Source organism: Acomys russatus, chromosome 29, assembly GCF_903995435.1.
Source record: "Acomys russatus chromosome 29, mAcoRus1.1, whole genome shotgun sequence".
NCBI classification, from domain to species: Eukaryota; Metazoa; Chordata; class Mammalia; order Rodentia; family Muridae; genus Acomys; species Acomys russatus.
In genome coordinates this window covers 33,477,063-33,495,506 of record NC_067165.1, presented here as the reverse complement: position 1 = coordinate 33,495,506, position 18,444 = coordinate 33,477,063, and the positions used below count along the sequence as shown (strand labels likewise).

The following is an 18,444-nucleotide window of genomic DNA, read 5'->3' as shown; positions in this document are numbered from 1 at the left end:
GGGAGTGGTTCCCTTCCGCCCCCCCCCCCCGAACACTGTGAAGTGTGCCCCCCCCAAAGCCGCACCAAGGTGGAGCTGTGCTGACCACAGCACCGAGGGAGTCTTAAAGTAGCAAAGTAGGGCAGGGCCTTAGAACCCTACAGGAAAGGTACACTCTACAAATCGGTGCACACTGGGGATGTGGCCCCTCCTAGGAGCCCTCATGGGACACTACGAAGAACCCTGATGTGGGTGTCAGCAAGGGCTGGACCTGCTGGGCCTGCTGGACCAATACCCTTGAGTTTTCTGAGATTATTCTCCAGAAAACAGGGATAATCGTCGGGGGGGGGGGCGGCGGGTGGTGTTGAGTGGGGAGGGAGAAAGAGAGGAAAAGGGAGGCAGAGTGGGAGGGAGCTGGTAAGGGGAGGGAGTGGGGAGAAGGGAGAAGTCACTGTTCGAGGTGCTGCCTGGTAGGGAGGAAGACTGCTGCATGGATGGCTGTCCCCTGTGGTTCTGTGCTCTGGGCACACCAGCCTCTTCCCCTCCTTGGCACACTGGAAAGGGGTTCCGCAGAGACCAAGGAGGACTGACTAATTCTACCCTGTGCTCTCTCTCTGAGTCTGTTGTTTGTACAGGACAGGCCCACGAAGGTGCATCAGCTAACAGCCACCGGGTTACAAAATGCAAAACTAAGCAGACGGAAGACTCCGGACTTGTGGCCTAATTAAGTCTTCAGGTCCCCAGGTGCTCACCAAAGTTGCAGCAGTAATTATCCGAAGAAGTCCCTGCTGTAGTTCCCCAGTGCAGCTCTCGGTTCAAGCTGATAAAGATCTTTCCGGCCTGACTCTGTGCCCACAGCTCCCGGTTTGAAGCCTCCAGCCTGACCTTTCTAATGAGCAAAAGGCAGAGATGCTAAAGCTATGCTGCCTAATTAAATCCAAACAGAGCACCTAGGCCCTTTAAGGAAACAGCAAGTGTTAGGTTGAATTGGAAAGCCTTGTCCTCAGTGGAGCTGGCATCTCCGCCGTCCCCACACATGGCCTCGTCAGTCCTTTTTTTTTTTTTTTGCTTTGACTAAGAGGAAGCTAATAGCTAAATTCATAGCTCAATTACTGCACAGGCTAATAACAGAGAAACACATGGTGTCTGCTCCTCCTCCCGCTTGCTCCCCCCCTTCCATCTTGACACAAGCTGGAGTCAACTGGAAAGAAGAACTTCAATTGAGAAAACAGGATCGGCCTGTGAGCAGGTCTCAGGGGCGTCTTGTTGACTGATGATGTGGTAGGGCTCATCCTACTGTGGGTGGTGAGAGGCAGGTGGATCTCTGTGAGTTCAAGGCCTGTCTGCTCTACAGCGCAAGTTCCAGGGCAGCCAGAGATACACAGAGAAACTCTGTCTTGAAAAACCAAACCAAACCAAACCAAACCAAACCAAACCAAACCAAACCAATAAAAACAAAACAAAACAAAACAAAAAACCCAAACCAATCAACGAAACACAAAGTAGGTCGAGGAAGGCACCGGGAGCAAGGCAGTGGGCAGTGTTCCTCCAGGCTGTATCAGTTCCTGACCCCAGGTTCCTGCCTTGAGTTCCTGTCTTGCCTTCCCTCAGTGAGGGACTGTAGGTGAAACAAACTTTTTTCTCCCCAAATTGGTTTTGGTCATGATGCTTATCACAGTGAGGGAAGCGCTAACTGAGACACAGAGTGATAGTGACAGTGACAAATGCTCCTGCTTGGCTACTTCTTCCTGACCAGCCACATTTAGAGATGCTCTTCCACTTAACTTTATGGCTAGTCACATGAAGAAAGCATTGCTGGGCCCATTGTCTCAGGAGACTAAGGCTTGTGTATCAAATGTGGAATTTGCTTATTCAGCTGGGAATAGCACAGCTGGGTTTGGATGCAGGCTTAGCATGGGTACGTCTGATAGATCTAGGCTCAGCTCTTGCATGAAAATTTCCTGATGGCTTCATATCTCCTATACCTCCCCACCCTTCTCTTTATGGTACTGGGTTTTGAACCCAGGGCCTTTTGCTTGCTAGGCAGACGCTTTGCCGTCACGTCACATGCCATTTCTGCTACCCACATCAATGTATTTTGTGGTCTTCACTGCATCAGAGGCACGATGGGGATAGTGATGCTCCCTGCTGTACTCAGTGAGAGAAAACAGGTAAAGCCCTTCGGATATGGCCTGTCACATAGTCCACAGCCAGTAAGTGGCCAAGTGGCAACTGTTAAAACACAGAATAACTTTGGCAGATATTCCTTTTACCAAGTTGGAGGTTGAGGTGACTTGCCCAAGGTCACCCAGACAGGAACCAGCAGAGTGTGGACTTGAACTCAGATCTCTAGGCTCTCCATCCAGTGCTCCTTTGCTCCTGTTACTCTCCCCTGTTGTCCTGCACCTTGAAGACACTTTGAAGAGTGACAAAAGGAGTCTGCAGATGGGGAAGGGACAGCTGGTCGGACAGAAGTGAGGGACCCCAGGGTCCAGCAGAAACAGGCTTTGTAATTGCTTAGCAAATATGCCCTGAGGCGCGCTGGCTCAGCCTTGACTTCATGGACAGGGGCCACCAGGCAGAGACAATATGTAGTGCCCTTAATTAATTTTCTTCAAGTCCCTCTGGAATGAGGAGAAGAATAAATGCATAAATAAGCTGAAGCAGGAATTGATTTCTTGGTTCACAGGGCTTTTTCCTGGCTAAGCCAGCGAGTATGAGTCAGTCTGAACTGAACTCCCTTTCCAACTGGCCAATTTAAAAATTTTTTTCAAAGCAAATACACAGGGGGAAAAAAAAAAAGGAACAGTCCATTATGATCAAGGGCCTAGGGTCTTAGTGAGTGCTCCAATGGAGGCTCTTCTTAGCAGCCAGGACCATCACCCTTACCCCTGTCACCAGCTGGCACCATTCCCAAAGTGAGTTGATGCCCTTGGCTGGGAGATAGAACTATTGTCTCGGGGGGGGGGGGGCGGTTATCTCCAGCAATTCCCACTCTGCTCATTTCCTGCTCGTTTGGCAGGTGTGCTTCCTGTCTGGGTTTTGGGAAGGTAGGTGGGGTGGGGCAGGTGGACTGCTGGGCAGTCTAGGGTGGAATGTCTTGGTGTAACAGGGTCGCTGGGAGGCTTGGACAATAGCCCAATTAGATGACCCAGGTGTCCTGTGTACTGGGATGTCTTTTGACCTTGGCCCTCTCCTCCGAAGGCCTTAGGTGTATCCTTCCGTAGGAAGGACTCACAGCGTGCTTCATGGCTGTTTTTCATATAGCTCATTCCTAAGCCAGTTGCTAACATGCCAAGCTCTGAGGCAGAAGCTGGAAATACAGAGGAGGCCAGACAAATAGGGCCTATTGTGGAGGCAGGAATTTGGTCCTGGAAGCTGGCTTTGGTGACTATGGCTATAATAAGGTGATGTGAAAGGCAGGAAGAGCACCCGTTTTCAAAGTGTCTGCTGTGTGCCAGCAGCCAGGTTGATGAGCACTCCCCCACTGCTAACCATGCCCCCCTCCCCACACTCAAGATCCCAACCTATGCCTCTGGGAGGGCTGTTTATTTCACCTGACTAAGCCCCTTGAGAGTGAGGCTGTCGCAGCCATCTCTCCACAGCTTGGTATAGAATTTGGCACACAATAGGCACTTCCTGGACGACAGCACTGTGATCTGACCTGGGATGTGGCTGGGGCTGAAGGCACACCGCCAGAAGAGGCTGCAATAAAACCCTACAGTGAACTAAATAGGAGCTCCAGAGTTGGAGAAAGACCCAGGGGGTCCGCCTTCTCCATCTTTGTGACTCTTAATGTGTATATGTATGCTTGTGTATGGAGGTCAGAGGTTAACTTCAGGGTTGCTCCTCAGACTGTCCACCTCACTTTTTTTTTATTTTTAACTAGACTGATTGGCCAGTGGAGCCTACAAATGTGCCTCCACTCGGCTTAGCCTCCACAGCCCTGGGATTACACATCTCCATGGCCATTTTTTTTTTTCAAGACAGGGTTTCTCTGGGTAGCCTTGACTGTCCTGGACTCACTTGTAGACCAGGCTGTCCTCGAACTCACAAAGATCCACCTGCCTCTGCCTCTGCCTCTGCCTCCCAAATGCTGGGAGTAAAGGTATGTGCCACCACGCCCGGCTCGCAAAATGCTTCTTATGTAGGTTCGGGGGAATCAAACTCAGGTCCCCCAGGCTTGCACAGCAGGCACGCCACTCACTGAGCCATGTCTCCAGCCCCTGCCTCACCATCTCTAAATCCCAGTTTGCATGTAGAAAACAGACAGAGTTACCTGTCTCATAGGCTGGGTGAGAACATGTATTAAAGTCTAATTGGAGGAAGGAGCAGAGGGTTGGACTGTCCCAGGGGGACTATAGCAGCCATTCCTGTTATAAACCCAGTGCCTCTTAGTCCCCTCTGTATCCAATCACTGTCACCATCCCCTTTGATTTCTTGCATATGGGCACAGTCTAGAGCCAAGGGTTATCAAAGCAACCCTCGTTTTGCCTGGGATCTGCTGGCCCCACTCCCAGTCTCTCGGCACCCAAGGCTGGGCACTGGCTCTCGCTCTGCTCCTTGGCTGGTGATACCCTGTGTGCTGCAGGAGAGCTGGTGGCTGGGCTTCTGAGACCCTGGGACCCACCCACTGAGGCTCCTCCCATACCCCTCCTGCAAGGACCTTAGGGATTGCTTCTCTTAGGCTTCCTATAGAGGTTTCCTACACTTTTCAAACTGGAAGGACTGTTCTATGAGGGAGAGCTTTTTTCAAATTTATTTTTCAAATTTATTTTTTATTTTTCCTTTTGTAGACAAGGAAACTGAGGCTCAGGCCTGTGTCCGAATGAGAATAGCCCTCAGGTTCATATATCTGAATGCTTGGTCACCAGGGGGTGGAACTGCTTGAGAAGGATTAGAAGCATTATGGGGCGAGGCCTTGTTGGGGGAAGTGTGTCACTAGAGGGTGGACTTTGAGGTTTCAAAAGCCCATGTCAGCCCTAGTGTCTGCCTTTCCCTCTGTCTCTCTGTCTGTCTCTCTCTCTGCCTGCTGCCTGCAGATCAGGTTGCGACGCTCTCAGCTACTGTTCCAGCGCCATGCCTGCCTGCCTGCTTCCCACCATGGTGGTCACAGACTCACCCTCTGGCACTGTAAGCAAGCCCCCCAAATTGCATGCTTCCTTTTAGAAGAGTTGTCTTGGCCATGGTCTCCTTAGAGGTACAGAAGAGTAACTAAGGCGGAACCCATCTTGTCTTGGCCAGCTTGTTATCTGAGAATTCATGACAGAGGCCAGGATCCCACCAAGGTCTCTTGGCTGCTGGTTTCCAGTGTGGGTTCAGGAAACAGAGCCTGCCTGTAGGGTTGTGTTGTGGAACCCTGAGGCCTCACAGTAGATGGAGGACTCAGGCAGTTCAGATGGCCCTGGCTTCCGGCCTTTCCAACACCCGGTAGGAGGCCACCCACCTGCCCCTCCTGGGTGTTAAGGATATCTGTGGTCCTTGCTTTTGCCAATGAAATGTGGCACGTGGTACTTTTAGACAAAAGCGCTTTACGGGCCGGAGCATAGCTCACATTCTGTGACCTTACAGAGGAGGCACGCACTCAGTGAGAGCCTGAGTGATTACAGCTAGTAGCATGCTGGTCAATCTACAGTGGACAGGCAGCAGAAAACTCTCAGTCGTGCTATAGCATTAAGAGTGGGAGAGGCTGGGCTGGAGAGATGGCTCAGTGGTTAAGAGCACTGGTTATTCTTCCAGAGGACCCAGGTTCAATTCTCAGCTCCCACATGGGGTTCACAACTGTTTCTGACTCCAGTTTGGGGGTGGGGGGGTCTTCTACTTTCTCCTTTGGCCTCCCTGGGCACCAGGCACACATGTGGCGCTCAGGCAAACATGCAGGCCAAATACTCATCATATAAAATAAATACAATAAAAAGAGTAGGGGGTGTTGGGGCTGGGAAGACAGCTCAGTGTGAATGTGCTTGCCCAGCAAGTGTAAGGATTGGGGGTTCAGATCAGAACCCATGAAAAGTCCAGGTGGGCCTGGCTGCCCCTTCATGATCCCAGCTTCAGAAGGCAGAGGCAAAGGATGCCCGGAGCAAGCTGGCTCGTGGTGCCTGGCATATCCAAAAGCTCTGGGATTGAGGTGTGGCTGTACCTCAGTGGATAAGGAAAAAGAGTGTTTTGAGTACAATCCTACACATCAACCTGGGGCTTTCACATGAACATGCACACATGCATGTGTACCCCACATACATGAAAACATGAATGCATGTACATACCACACATGAAAAATATAAAAAGTTTTAAAAAAGAGAGTTGGGAATGTTTGTTAGTACCCTGTAACCTGGTCTATGCTGACTGATACACTGTGATGGCTTGGTAGACCTCACGTTCAAATCAGTCCTAGAGTGTACAGTTATGGATTTATCCCAGGTACAGGGGACACAGAAGTCAGTGAGAGAGATCCCTATGCTCAAGTGACTTGCAAGTGACACATAGCTGAAAGGAAGATTACCACGCTGAGCTTGAGGGAAGGGCAAGTCAGGCTGTTGAGGGACCCCTGTGAACTGTGAGTAGCAACACCTGAGGTCTATGGCATTTTCCTCACAAAGAACATGAAACACAAGCACAGTCTGCCTCTCCCCTCCTGCCCCAGCACCTTGAGGAGAAGGACATAAGGATGAGCCTGTGTTGGGAGGGTGGAGGGGAGCCTGGCAGAGGCTTAACAGGCTCTGGGGGACTCTGGATGTACAACAACAGCATTTCCAGCTCTGGGGGGCTGGGGGGGGGATTCTCAACCAAGGTGAAGGTGAAAGAAGGTGTTTGTTCTTACCTTCCACTATTGAGTTGGAATGAGCTCAGGTCTTGGTGACAGACACCCCCCTCCCCGCCCCTGCTGAGCTATCCTGCTGGCCCTGTGACCAGGTGTCTCTGAGGTGCACTCCTAGGCTACAGTTTACTCACGGGCCTGTAGGACAGTGTGCAAATAAGTAAGTGGTGGGGAGGGCTTCTGGGGAGAGTAAAGAGTAGCCTGGAATTGCAGTCTAGCGTTGGGGTGGATGTCACAAGGCCTCTGCTGGGCTGCCTTCTCCACCTACCCGCCTGTGATCCAGGCTCCTCAGTCAGCTCTGCGCTTCATTGACTTCCATCTGTGGGAAGGGCAAAGCTAATCGGTGCTCTCTCACAGAGCCACTGTGTGGAGAGCTCTCTACCTCCAGTGCAGGAAAATACAGTTACTGTAAATGTGATTGCTGCTACTGATGGAGAAACTGTTGGAGAAGAACCGCTCAGACGGAGCAAGGCCTGCGCTGGGGGGAGTTGTTGGGAGCAGACATGGGAGGGCACCTCGAGGAAGCACAGGTTGGCTGGGAACAGCTGAGAGTGGCTGCAGCTCCACAGAGCGGGCAGCAGGTGGTAGAGAAGATGCTGGAAGGGAGGTCACCTGTGGGCCTCGGGTGTCTCTGAGAAGTGGGATGGGGAGCTGCTGTGTGTGCACAGGTGTGGGAGTGAGCATGCAACTCACTTGTGGGATGGATTCAACCGCTCATTTGTTCCGTGATTCAGAGACTTCAGGGTTCCCCAGCATCCAACCAGTCGGGGCGGTGCCAGACCCACCCACATTCCAGCATGTCAGCATCCCCCACCATCCCACATCAGGCTTCTTCTGTAGGCTGCAGAAACCCCAAGCACCACCCCTTTCAGGTACACTCTGGAACCCCACCGTTGCCTATGCTGAGATCTATCCCAGAAACCCTCTCCGAAAGCCCCCACAGCACGATGCCTGCCATCGGCTGGGGTGTGTGGCCTCTCTAGACAGCACTGCAGTTCCGAGGAAGGGCACTGGCTCTGCCTTAAGATCCTGTGGATGACCCTCTCACTGATTCTCATCTATGAAGGAGAGACAGAGAGAGAGAGAGAGACAGAGAGAGACAGAGAGAGAGAGACAGAGAGACAGAGAGAGAGAGACACACACACACACACACACACACACACACAGAGAGTAGAGGAGTAGAAGAGAGAGGAGATGAGAGATAGGAGGAGAGAGAGAGAGAGAGACAGAGAGAGAGAGAGAGAAAGAGTGAGAGAGAGAGAGTGCACACGCACAAGCCACCACTCCCCTGGGGTGGCTGCTGTGTGTGGGGCTGAAATGACAAAACACGAGCTCAGAGGCGCTGTTGCCAGTGCACACCCACTCACAGGCAGGCGATCTTGTTTGCTACCCTGGCCCCAAGTCAAGCTCCCACCTGTGCTGTACACCCCAACATGCCAGGAAGTGGGGTGACATGGCATGGACCAGACTTTGCTCATCTGGAGTTCACGTCCATTGTGAGGCTGGGAAGTGAACACTTCAAAGCTCAAGGTCTCCCTCCCTCCCTATACAGGGCACTTCCCCCAATCCTGTGCCCTGTACAATCTCATGTTAGAGCTTACGGATAGAAATAAGTCTTTGCTGCACACATGGGTTGGAGCCAGCTACTTCCATACTTGGGATCTCCTCATTTTAATCCCTTATTACCCTGAGGGTGAGTATACAAAGTCCTATAATTAGGTGATGACCCTGAGGCACGGAGAGATTTGGTAAGTGGCCACCAGTCCCATGCCCATCTGTAACAGGAGTGTGTTTAGCATTCTGACCAGCAGGCCAGGAAAGGTGAGGAAGACTCAAAGAGACAGTTGCTCTGGGTGCCACTACCACCAAAGGCTGTGTGCAGGCGAGGCAGCGGCTGGGCAGTCTTATTCCCAGCGAGCAAGTTAAACGGTGATTGGATTCCAGGTACCCAGCAAGAGAACTAAAGCCTGGCTTGCATTAGACCAGTGGTTCTCAACCTGTGGGTTGTGACCCCTTTGGAGGTTTGAAGTCAGACATCCTGCCTATCAGATATTTACATTACTGTTTATAACAGTAGCAAAATTACAGTTGTGAAGTAGCAACGAAATGATTTTTTTTTTTTTTTGGTTGGTTCGGGGGGGGGGCGGTCACCACGACACGAGGAACGGGGCTAAAGGGTCACAGCCTCAGGAAGATTGAGAACCGCTGCACTAGATGGACCTGAAGGTAAGGTGTAATTTGTACCATCTGGAGGCAGAGGCTGCCTTTCCTCTCGCCTCCGTGAAGAACCGCGTCTATTGGCAAGCACGTGTCACCGTATGTAAAGAGCAGGTGCATGGTTTGTGCACCGGATGGGGACGTGACAACGGTACAAAGGATGGCAGAGTTCCAAAGGCCTCTCAAGGAGCAGCCTCAGAGAGCAGCCCAGAGCCTGGGTGGCCGATGGCAAGCGGTCGGGCTTTGCAGTGGAGAGGTGGTTTTTATAGCACTCTCTAACAACAGACAGCATGCTGGGGTCTACAATATAAGAGGAGGTTGTCTTATGTGTGTCTGCCTGTTTCCTTGGTGTTGGGAGTTCCCAGAGCAGGGCACATCCCAGATGGCCACTGTCCCCACAACCTTCCAAGGACAAGCACACACAGAAAGAACCTAAATCTAGCCAGTTCCTGGCAAGCAAGGCCCACTGACTTGACATCCAGAACAGAGCCCACGACAAATCAATCGAGCCACAGCCAGCCTAAGAATATTGTGTTGCATCCCTTTGCATCTAGGAGAGTTTTGTTATGCAGCGTTCACTGCAGCCATAGCTAACTGATACATCCCTCTGCCCTCTTTAGAACGTGTATGTTTTCACCACTTGTTAGGTCTCCCCTGTCTTCTCCTGAGATAGGCAATGCATTGATCATTTGCATAAAGTAGCAATATAGGATGCAGCATCTCAGAGTTGTTGGGACTCAAAGCTGTCATGGAAGGAGGCAGGGTTGGCAAAGAGCTGAGGAAAGGATGACATAGTGTCTCTTTGGGGGTTTACCCAGCAGTCCAGAACATCCCAGGTGGGTTACCAGAGACAGGTAGATTGACTTGCTGTCTGTCTGTCTGTCTGTGGTAACCAAGAGGGGAAAGAGATGTCCAATGTCTTCCATCTTTAATTTTCATCCCTACTTCCTTGCTGGCTCTTGCCTGACCTCTGACCTCAGCCTTGATTTTTCCAGAGTTGGCTTCCAGGCCCTTTTGCATAGTGGCTGCAGATAAACAAGAGCTATGTGACCACAGCGCCTTCCCGTTGCTTGCACTGACTAGATACAAGCAGGGGAAGAAAGGTTGCTGCAAAGTAAAGGAGACCGGGGAGCGGGGTGGGAGGAGGGGCCCAAGTGTGGACCTTCTGTGGCCAATGCCATGGGTAGTGATGTCCATGTTGTCTGCAACCTGGAAAAGAGCCTCTACTGTCTGTCTGATGGGAGAGAGAGAGAGAGAGAGAGAGAGAGAGAGAGAGAGAGAGAGAGAGAGAGAGAGAGAGAGCGAGAGAGAGGCCATAGACAAAGGATAAGGCTGGACGGACCATACTCCTGAGCTCAGGGACTTTTCCAGGGCCCTCTAGTAATGCCAGAGCTGAAGTGAATCCTGGCCTTTTCAGGTCCAGCTGCTGTCAGGCATCCCATCTTTCCTTGCTGCTATGGCTGGTTGGGGGAACAATTGTGTCTTGTGCTTGGGCTGACTAGGGGAGGGGCGGCTTTGGGTGAGCAGAATCTGGTGAGTAGGGGCTTCCTATGACATTTCACTGATTGGTGTGAAAGTTGGCCAAACACTGGATGGATACCTCAGCTGCTCCTCAGAACATGGGCAGGGCCCTCAGTTCTGTAATTGGGGAGAATGAGGCTCAGGGTGGTGCTTAGTGAGGCCCCAAGAACTGTGGTTGCTACTGCAGCTACTCCTCGCCTATCTGCTGCCCTGCTGTGTGTGCAGGAATTCTTGTTCAGATCTTTCTCTTGTCCTCAGTGTCTTACATCTCTATGTGTCACCAGGAGGTGGGGGATCAGGGAAGCCTGTGTGCCAGCAAGAATGCTCTGCAGCTCACTCCCCAGATAAGCTTCCTCCCTCAGAGCTTCTGCTGATGGAGTTGAACAGAGCTAGCATCATGTCCTGCAGCTCCCTCCCCCACCCCCACCCCCTTGCCAGTGGCAGGGCCTCTCAGCCTTTCTACTGCTTTAATACAGAGGGAATGATACAGGGCCTTACACGCCCCAAGGGTATCTATGGTAGGTTGAATATGGCCTCTTAGAAGATCTGCTCAGCTAGAATTTGTGAGTAAGGACTTTCTGGGAAAAGGGTCTATACAGCTGTAATTAAAGATCTTGCAATTGTCCTGGGTCAGAATGGGCCCTAAAGCCAATGACTCCATCCTTGGACGAAAAGGAACAATGGATGTACTATGGAAGCTGGACAGAGAGATGAAGTGTTTATGGTCCACGGATCATCAAGGGATGCCAAGAATCACCAAAAGATGGCCAAGTGCAGCTAAGGGCCACAGAAGACCTCCAAGGACTGCCAAGGATCATTAAGAGGCAGGCAGGATCCAACCAAGGACCAACAAGGGATGCCAATGACTTCAGTGAACTGCTTATCAATAGCCAAGGGTCACTAAGGACAGTCAAGGACTGCCAAGGGATGTTAAGCCTCTAGAGAGGAGATAAGGGAGGCTCCTTCTCCCAGGGCTTCATGGTGAGTGTGGTCCTGCAGACATGGTCTCACAGTCTGTGACTTTGCACTTCTCACTCTGTCACTCCTACCCCCACTGTGATTCACAGCATCAGAGCACAAGGACCACTGTCATCACGGTGGGACAGTCTGCCATTCATATCCTCTAATATATGTACAGAACTAGTCCTCTTTCCATTTAGAACGGTTCATTTGAACTGTTATTTAAGGACTGGGAATGTACTTTGCAAAAACTTGTGGACCTAGGCCCAGAACCAGTGTGCTGGGGACCAACTTGAGAAGGGCTTTGTGTGTGTGTGTGTGTGTGTGTGTGTGTGTGTGTGTGTGTGTGTGTGTGTGTGTGTGTATGACTTACCTTGTTCCTGAGCCATCTCCTGCAGACAGAAGTAGATGACTCTGGCTCCAAGGCTGAAGCCAACCAAGGTGACAGGTCTCCGGCCCTGTGGAGAGACAGGACATAGGTGTCTGGGGGAGGTAACTGTAGTGGGCAGCCTGGAGAAAAGGTGAGGCATTATGAGACAATGCTCAAGAAAAAGGAAATTAGCTGGGTGGTGGTGGTGCACCCTTTTAATACCAGCACTTGAGAGGCAGAGGCAGGCGGATCTCTGTGAGTTTGAGGCCAGCCTGGTCTACAAAGTGAGTCCAGGACAGAGCCAGGGCTACACAGAGAAACCCTGTCTTGAAAAGCAAAAAAAAAAAAAAAAAAAAAAGAAAGAAAAAAAAGAAAAAGGAAATTGTGTGGGGAATAGCTCCACACAGGAAGTGAAGGAGCAGGCAGTCAAAGTTGCTGATTATCCTTGTGTTCTTTCCCTCTTTGTCCTGAGCCTTCGGGCACACACAGAGAGGAAGCTTCTGGAAGTCCTTTGTAGCTAAGGGTGTTCCTGGGGTGGGAGTCCTGGGCAGGTGACTGGAGACCAGGGACAGCCACGACTTCCAGGAATATGCCTTTCATTTCTCTGCTGCAACCTCTGTGAGCACAGACCGCGCACCCAATATTGGGAGAGTCCTCCAGACACAGAGAGAAGCCAGGGTAGCACACCTGAAGGCTACACACCTGAAGGAGGCCAGGCTCCCAGAAGACAGTGTGGTGGTTTGAATGAGAATGGCCCCCATAGGCTCGTATATTCAAATGCTTGGTCCCCAGTTGGTGCAGCTGTTTTGGAAGGATCAGGAGGCGTGGCCTTGTTGGAGGAGGTGTGTCCCTGGGGGATGGGCTTTGGTTTCAGAAGCCCATACATGGCATTCCCAGTTAGCTCTCTCTGCTTCATGCTTTTGTGGATTGAGATGTTGAGCCCTTAGTTACGGCTCCAGTGCCATGCCTGCCTGCCTAGCCCACTGAATCTGTGAGCTTCAAATTAAGCACTTTCTCTTATGTTTTCCTGGTCATGGTATCTTGTCACAGCAGTAGAAAAGAAACTAAGACAGAGTAATGGCTTATGCCTGTGACCCCGGCACACAGGGAGCTGAGCCTGGATAACTGTTAGGAGTTTGGGGCCAGTGTGCTCCTGGTGCAGCCTGGGCTACAGAGTGAGACAGTGTCTCAACCAATACAAAACAAATAACTAAACAGGATGCAGGAGTGAGAAGGACTCAGCAATCAGAGGGGTGCAGGAGTCCTGAGGGTGGAAGGGAGGCGAAGCAGGGAGGAAGAAGTCTGAGGATGCTCCAGACACCGCTGCCTTTGAAGATGGAGGAAAGGCGACTAGCAGAGGAGGACAGAGGCCTCTGGGAACCGGAGAAGGCTAGGAAATGGATGCTTCCTTGCAGTCTCCACAAGGAAGGCAGCCTATGCGGGCATGTCTGTCTTCTGCTTTCCATACTGGGAGGACAGTGCATGTGTGCATGCGTGCATGTGTGCGTGTATGTGTGTGTGCACGAGTGCATGTGCGTGTGTGTGCGTGTGTGTGTGTGTGTGTGTGTGTGTGTGTGTGTGTGTGTGTGTGATGACGACGCTAATCACCATATCTTCTTTGGTCGATGACACCTAGACTGACAATGCCACTTCCATCTTTGCCTTCCCACCAGACGTGCCAAAGGGCTACTCTGGTTTTCCTTTGCATTTTGGGAGGGAAAGATAGAGGGGTTGGCTGGAGTTAGTAGTTTCCCAGGCAACATGGCCACGGTGGCAGGAGCTGCTGGGTCTCTTGGCATCTACACTCCCCTTTGTCCACAGTAATTGAATTTCAGTGGGCTGCATGTCTTTGCAGAATAAAGGTTGACTTTCCTGGGCAGTGAGGTGTGATTGTGCAACTAGTTTCTGGCCAAGGAGAAGGCAACCAAGCTGTGTGGCATCAGCTTGTGCTCCTCAGGTCTTCCTTTCTTGGCCTCCTGGAGCTCAAAGACTGTCATCTTGGAGCAAGAAGTCAAGGCTACACTCAGGAAATAATGGTGTAGCCTTGACTTCCTGCTCAAGGCAAGAAGCCTCTCTCCCATAGCACACACTATCAGAGTGCCTGACAGCGGCACTAGGCTTCTCCACCGAAAATAAACTTCCACCTTGAGAGTGTATATATGTGTGTGTGTGCATTTTTGTGTGTATGTTTGTGTATGTGTGTACATGTGTGTGTAGGTGTTTGTGCAAGTGTGTATGTGTTCATATATATGTGCAAATGTATGTTTGTATATGTGTGCCTGTATATGTGTGTATACATGTACACACATGTACATCTGTGTACACGGTGTATGCATCAGTATACAAACATCCCCAGTATCCCCTCCCCCCACCTCCCTCACTCTTGGGTACCTGCTGCCGTGAGAGGAGGATGTGTGCCAGGTGCTTGCCGACCTCTGCGGACCGATGGAGACACACTCCCCAGGGATTGTCAATGACATTAGCGACACTGAGGAGGGAGGCCGGCCAGGTTAGGGCAGCCACGATACCTGAGGAGACAGGAGCCCAGAGGTGAATTAGGGGAGCCTTGCCAGGGTAGGGTGGCTGATGGATGCTGTAGTAAATACAGGCGGAGCCTGTATAGCCAGGGATCTGGAAAATTTCCTAGTGACTGACTCTAGTTGGCAAAGGGGGAGACTTGAAACAAACATTTCTGATACATAAACTGTATCTCTTGCCCAAGAACACGTCATTGTGAGAGTCCAAAGACGGCCCCATCCATTCACTCATCCAGCAGACTCACTACCCTGCCTAACTCGGGTGACCTGTTTAGGCCAAAGAGACAGTAGCTGTGGGGCTTGAGCTGGCCTTGGGCGTGAGACCACCTCTGCTGTATTTCTCCCACTGGTTCGAGCCAGCTTGGTGTCTTCAAGAGGAGAGACACACAGGACAGAGACAAACTCTTCAAGTTGCCTCAGGTAGGCTGGTCTGAGTCAGGGGACAGTTGACTGATCCACAGAGCCATGGACAGGCCCAGTTAAGACAAACCAGCTCCAGCCTTGCCTTTTCTGGGCTAGTGGACTAATGTGTTATTACGCCACGAGTCTGGGGGTGACTTGACATGCAGCAGTCGCCAGTGGATTCATTATATGGTTCGCTTTTGCCTTATGTCTTTGCACAAAAGTCACAAACTTTTCACAGAGGAAACTGAGGCAGGAGAATGGCAAGTTTAAGGTTGGCCCTAGGCTACTGAGTGAGTTCAAGGTCAGCCCGGGCAACTTAGTAAAACCCTGCCTTGAGATAAAAAGTAAACACAAACTTGGGGGAGGGGAAGATTATGATCAAAATATATTTACATTTAAAAATTGTTTTAAATAATAGTAATAAAAACATTCTACTTTAAGATTGAGATTACTACAGCCATATGTCTTGTCTCTAAATACACAATAAAAGTGATTTTTTTTCTTTTTTCCATCCAAAATAAAAACGGAAAAAAAAAAAAAAAAAAAAAAAAAAAAAAAAAAAAAAGCAAATGCAGTGCTGGAGATGAGCTAACCTGTGGAATTCTTGCTTGGCAGGCACAAGGCCCTATATTTGATCTGCATCCTTTGTCTCTAGCATAGAGCGGGGCTCCCTTGGGCCACAGACATGCAAGGATTTGGTGCCACTGTGTCATAGCATGGCTGGTCAGGGACGGGGTGCTTACCAGAGAGCACAGTGTACTTGAGAGCCTCCTGAGCCACCATATTAGCCAGGCCACTGAGGATGGTCTCCAGTGCGTTGCCCAGCTCCATCAGGTACTTGGCTTCCCAGGCCAGGCAGTACTGCTCCTGGCTGCGGGCTAAGGCCGTCCACGGGGCGCTGAACGTGCCTGAAGAGAGCACAGACAGGTGTTGGTGTAGGCAGTATCCTCTATTGGCTGTGGCAGAGGATGCCCCGGATACTGAGTCCGACAGACAGTGCCGGGGTGCTTGCTCTTGAGGGTTCACCGGGCCATCAGTCAGCTGCAGTCAGCATGGCAGATTGAGCACCCTGCTGCCCTGTAAATCTGTTCAGAGATCGCTTCCGGTTCCCACCTTCTGCCCTCTTTAAGAGCTAGGTGACTTTGGGAACATCACCAGCTGACCTTGAACCTCTCACTTTGCTCATCTAGGAAGCTATCAGGTAAGTGTTTGGATTACTCCAAGGTGAAAAATTCCTTTCCCTCGCCAGGAGGCATTTCAGCATCAATCTGCCAACACACAGGGGGACTGGCAGGGAGGCGCAGTGTTGGCATCACCTAGATTCCAGAAACACCAACTGGGAAATAATCTGGAAGTTGGAGGTCTGGGATAGCAAGAGGCAGAACCATCCCATTGTTCTCAGCCTCCATATCCTCCTCACCTAGGACATAGAAATGGGAAACGGCCCTGAATGAGGATGAGGAGGCAGCATTGCCACAGAGACCAAGGCACACCTGTTCCATCCTCCCTTCCCTATGGTCCTCTGTCTGCAGAGCCCAGTATGGTACCTGATCTGGTCCTACCTGTTTCTGCCTGTGGCAGGACATATACCCGGTACAGGAGCTTAAATAGCCCCTCTCTTGAACCAGCTCCTTACTTTTTACCCCTGGCCCTGGGGGTTCCAGCCCCATGTATCTTCCATGGCCCTTCCAACAGATCAAATACACCTGTCTTCCCATGGCCTCCAAGTCTTGTCCCTCAGTGTCTCTGTTATTTTGTGCATTCTACAAGGACACAGAAAATGCCTGTGTTGCCTACCACTGACTGTGGAGGGCTTGGCTTGCTGTGGGGCATGGTAAGGCTGATACTTAAAATACAGTTGGGTGACTGAATGATGGTGGGTTATGGATGATAGGTGGATGAGGATAGGAAGTCGATAAAGATTACTGGTTGGCTGGCTGGCTGGCTACATGGATGGTTAATAGATGGATGGATGGATGGATGGGTGGATGTTGGATGGATGGTTGGATGGATGGGTGGATGGATGGGTGGATGGATAGTTGGATGGTTGGTTGGATGGATGATGGAAAGGTGAAAGGATTGGTGGGTATATGAGAGAATCAATGATGATTGGATGGATGGAAGGAAGGAAAGATGGATGGATGGATGATTGATATATGGATGGATAGTTGATGGATGGTTGGATGGATAGATGGATGGATGGATGGATGGGTGGATTATTGTCTGGATAATGAATAGCTGGATACCCAGGTAGATGGATAGAAGATGGTCTTCTCTCCTCTCTTGGTCTATTCCTCCTCTGTGAAATGAGCCTCCCATACCCACACCCTAGAAACACATAGGAACAACTAGATCAGGCTCTAACTAACAGTGGCAGAACTGGTTCTCATCTGAGTCCCTCTCCACCCTGGTCCTCACGGTATCTGCCGGATCCGAGCCAGCCAGTGATGGCAATGGTGATGTGTAGCTGTCTGCCTTCTGTCAGAGGCAGGAACATGAACTCCTCAATGGCCCCGACTCGCTTCTTCATCTTGTATCCTAAGGACATAGAAACAAGCAACTACGTTTCCTTTTTTTATTTTTTATTTTATTTTGTTTTTGTTTTTGTTTTGTTTTTGGTTTTTCGAGACAGGGTCTCTCCGTGTAGCCTTGGCCATCCTGGACTCACTTTGTAGACCAGGCTGGCCTCGAACTCACAGCGATCCGCCTGCCTCTGCCTCCCAAGTGCTGGGATTAAAGGCGTGCGCCACCACGCCCGGCTACGTTTCCTTTTTTTAAAAAAAAATATATTTTATTAATTTATTCATATTACACCTCAATTGTTATCCCATCCCTTGTATCCTCCCACTCCTTCCTCCCTCCCGCTTTCCCCCTACTCCCCTCTCCTATGTCTGTGACTGAGGGGGACTTCCTTCCTCTGTATATGTTCATAGGGTATCAAGTCTCTTCTTGGTACCCTGCTATCCTTCCTCTGAGTGCCACCAGGTCTCCCTATGCAGGGAATGTGGTCAAATATGGAGCACCAGACAGGGTTTCTCTGTGTAGCCTTGGCTGTCCCTAGACCCACTTTGTAGACCAGGCTGGCTTCAAACTCACAGTGATCCGCCTGCCTCTGCCTCCCGAGTGCTGGGATTAAAGGCGTGCATCACCACGCCCGGCTGCAACTGTGTTTACTTATTCCTTCATTGAGCACTGTCAATGTGCTCTGCTCCTGGACAAATGCATGTCATCTGTGAACTCCTTAAGACAGATAACACTCTTGTCCCTGATTAGAGGACAGGAAGACACTGCCCAAGGCCACCAGAGCCACAGACAAGGGTCAGAACTCAGGCTCCAAATCATTCCCTTGTCCTGTATCCATTGGTGTCTCTCTTCTTGTATTTCCTTAATACAGGTGATGCTGACTGTGATTATTGGCAGCATTCCACATGCTTGTGTGTGACTGGGAGCCACCAGCACAGATGAGGCTGGAGAGCGAGGCAAGGACTCAAGGAAATTTCATGCCTCCAAGGGATGTTGCCTGGGGACTTCCTGGGTAATGGTGGCAGACTTGCCTGGGCTCTTTCTCAGCAAGTAGGCATCCAGGGATTGCACATGGAAAAGCTAGTTTGCCAAAGTCTGTCCTGACCCTGGCTGTGCTG

General features: G+C 50.8%; 1 protein-coding gene across 1 annotated transcript in view; it reads right to left on the bottom strand.

Annotated features, from left to right (window-relative positions):
* Positions 1-18,444, bottom strand: part of Tmco4 (transmembrane and coiled-coil domains 4) — an 81,452-nt gene that overhangs the window by 18,703 nt on the left and 44,305 nt on the right. The window contains exons 8-11 of the mRNA XM_051171579.1: positions 17,222-17,341; positions 15,547-15,711; positions 14,253-14,389; positions 11,865-11,949 (exon numbers count right to left, since the gene is read on the bottom strand). Coding sequence (XP_051027536.1) covers positions 11,865-11,949; positions 14,253-14,389; positions 15,547-15,711; positions 17,222-17,341 — 507 coding nt within the window. The remainder of the gene's footprint in view (positions 1-11,864; positions 11,950-14,252; positions 14,390-15,546; positions 15,712-17,221; positions 17,342-18,444) is intronic.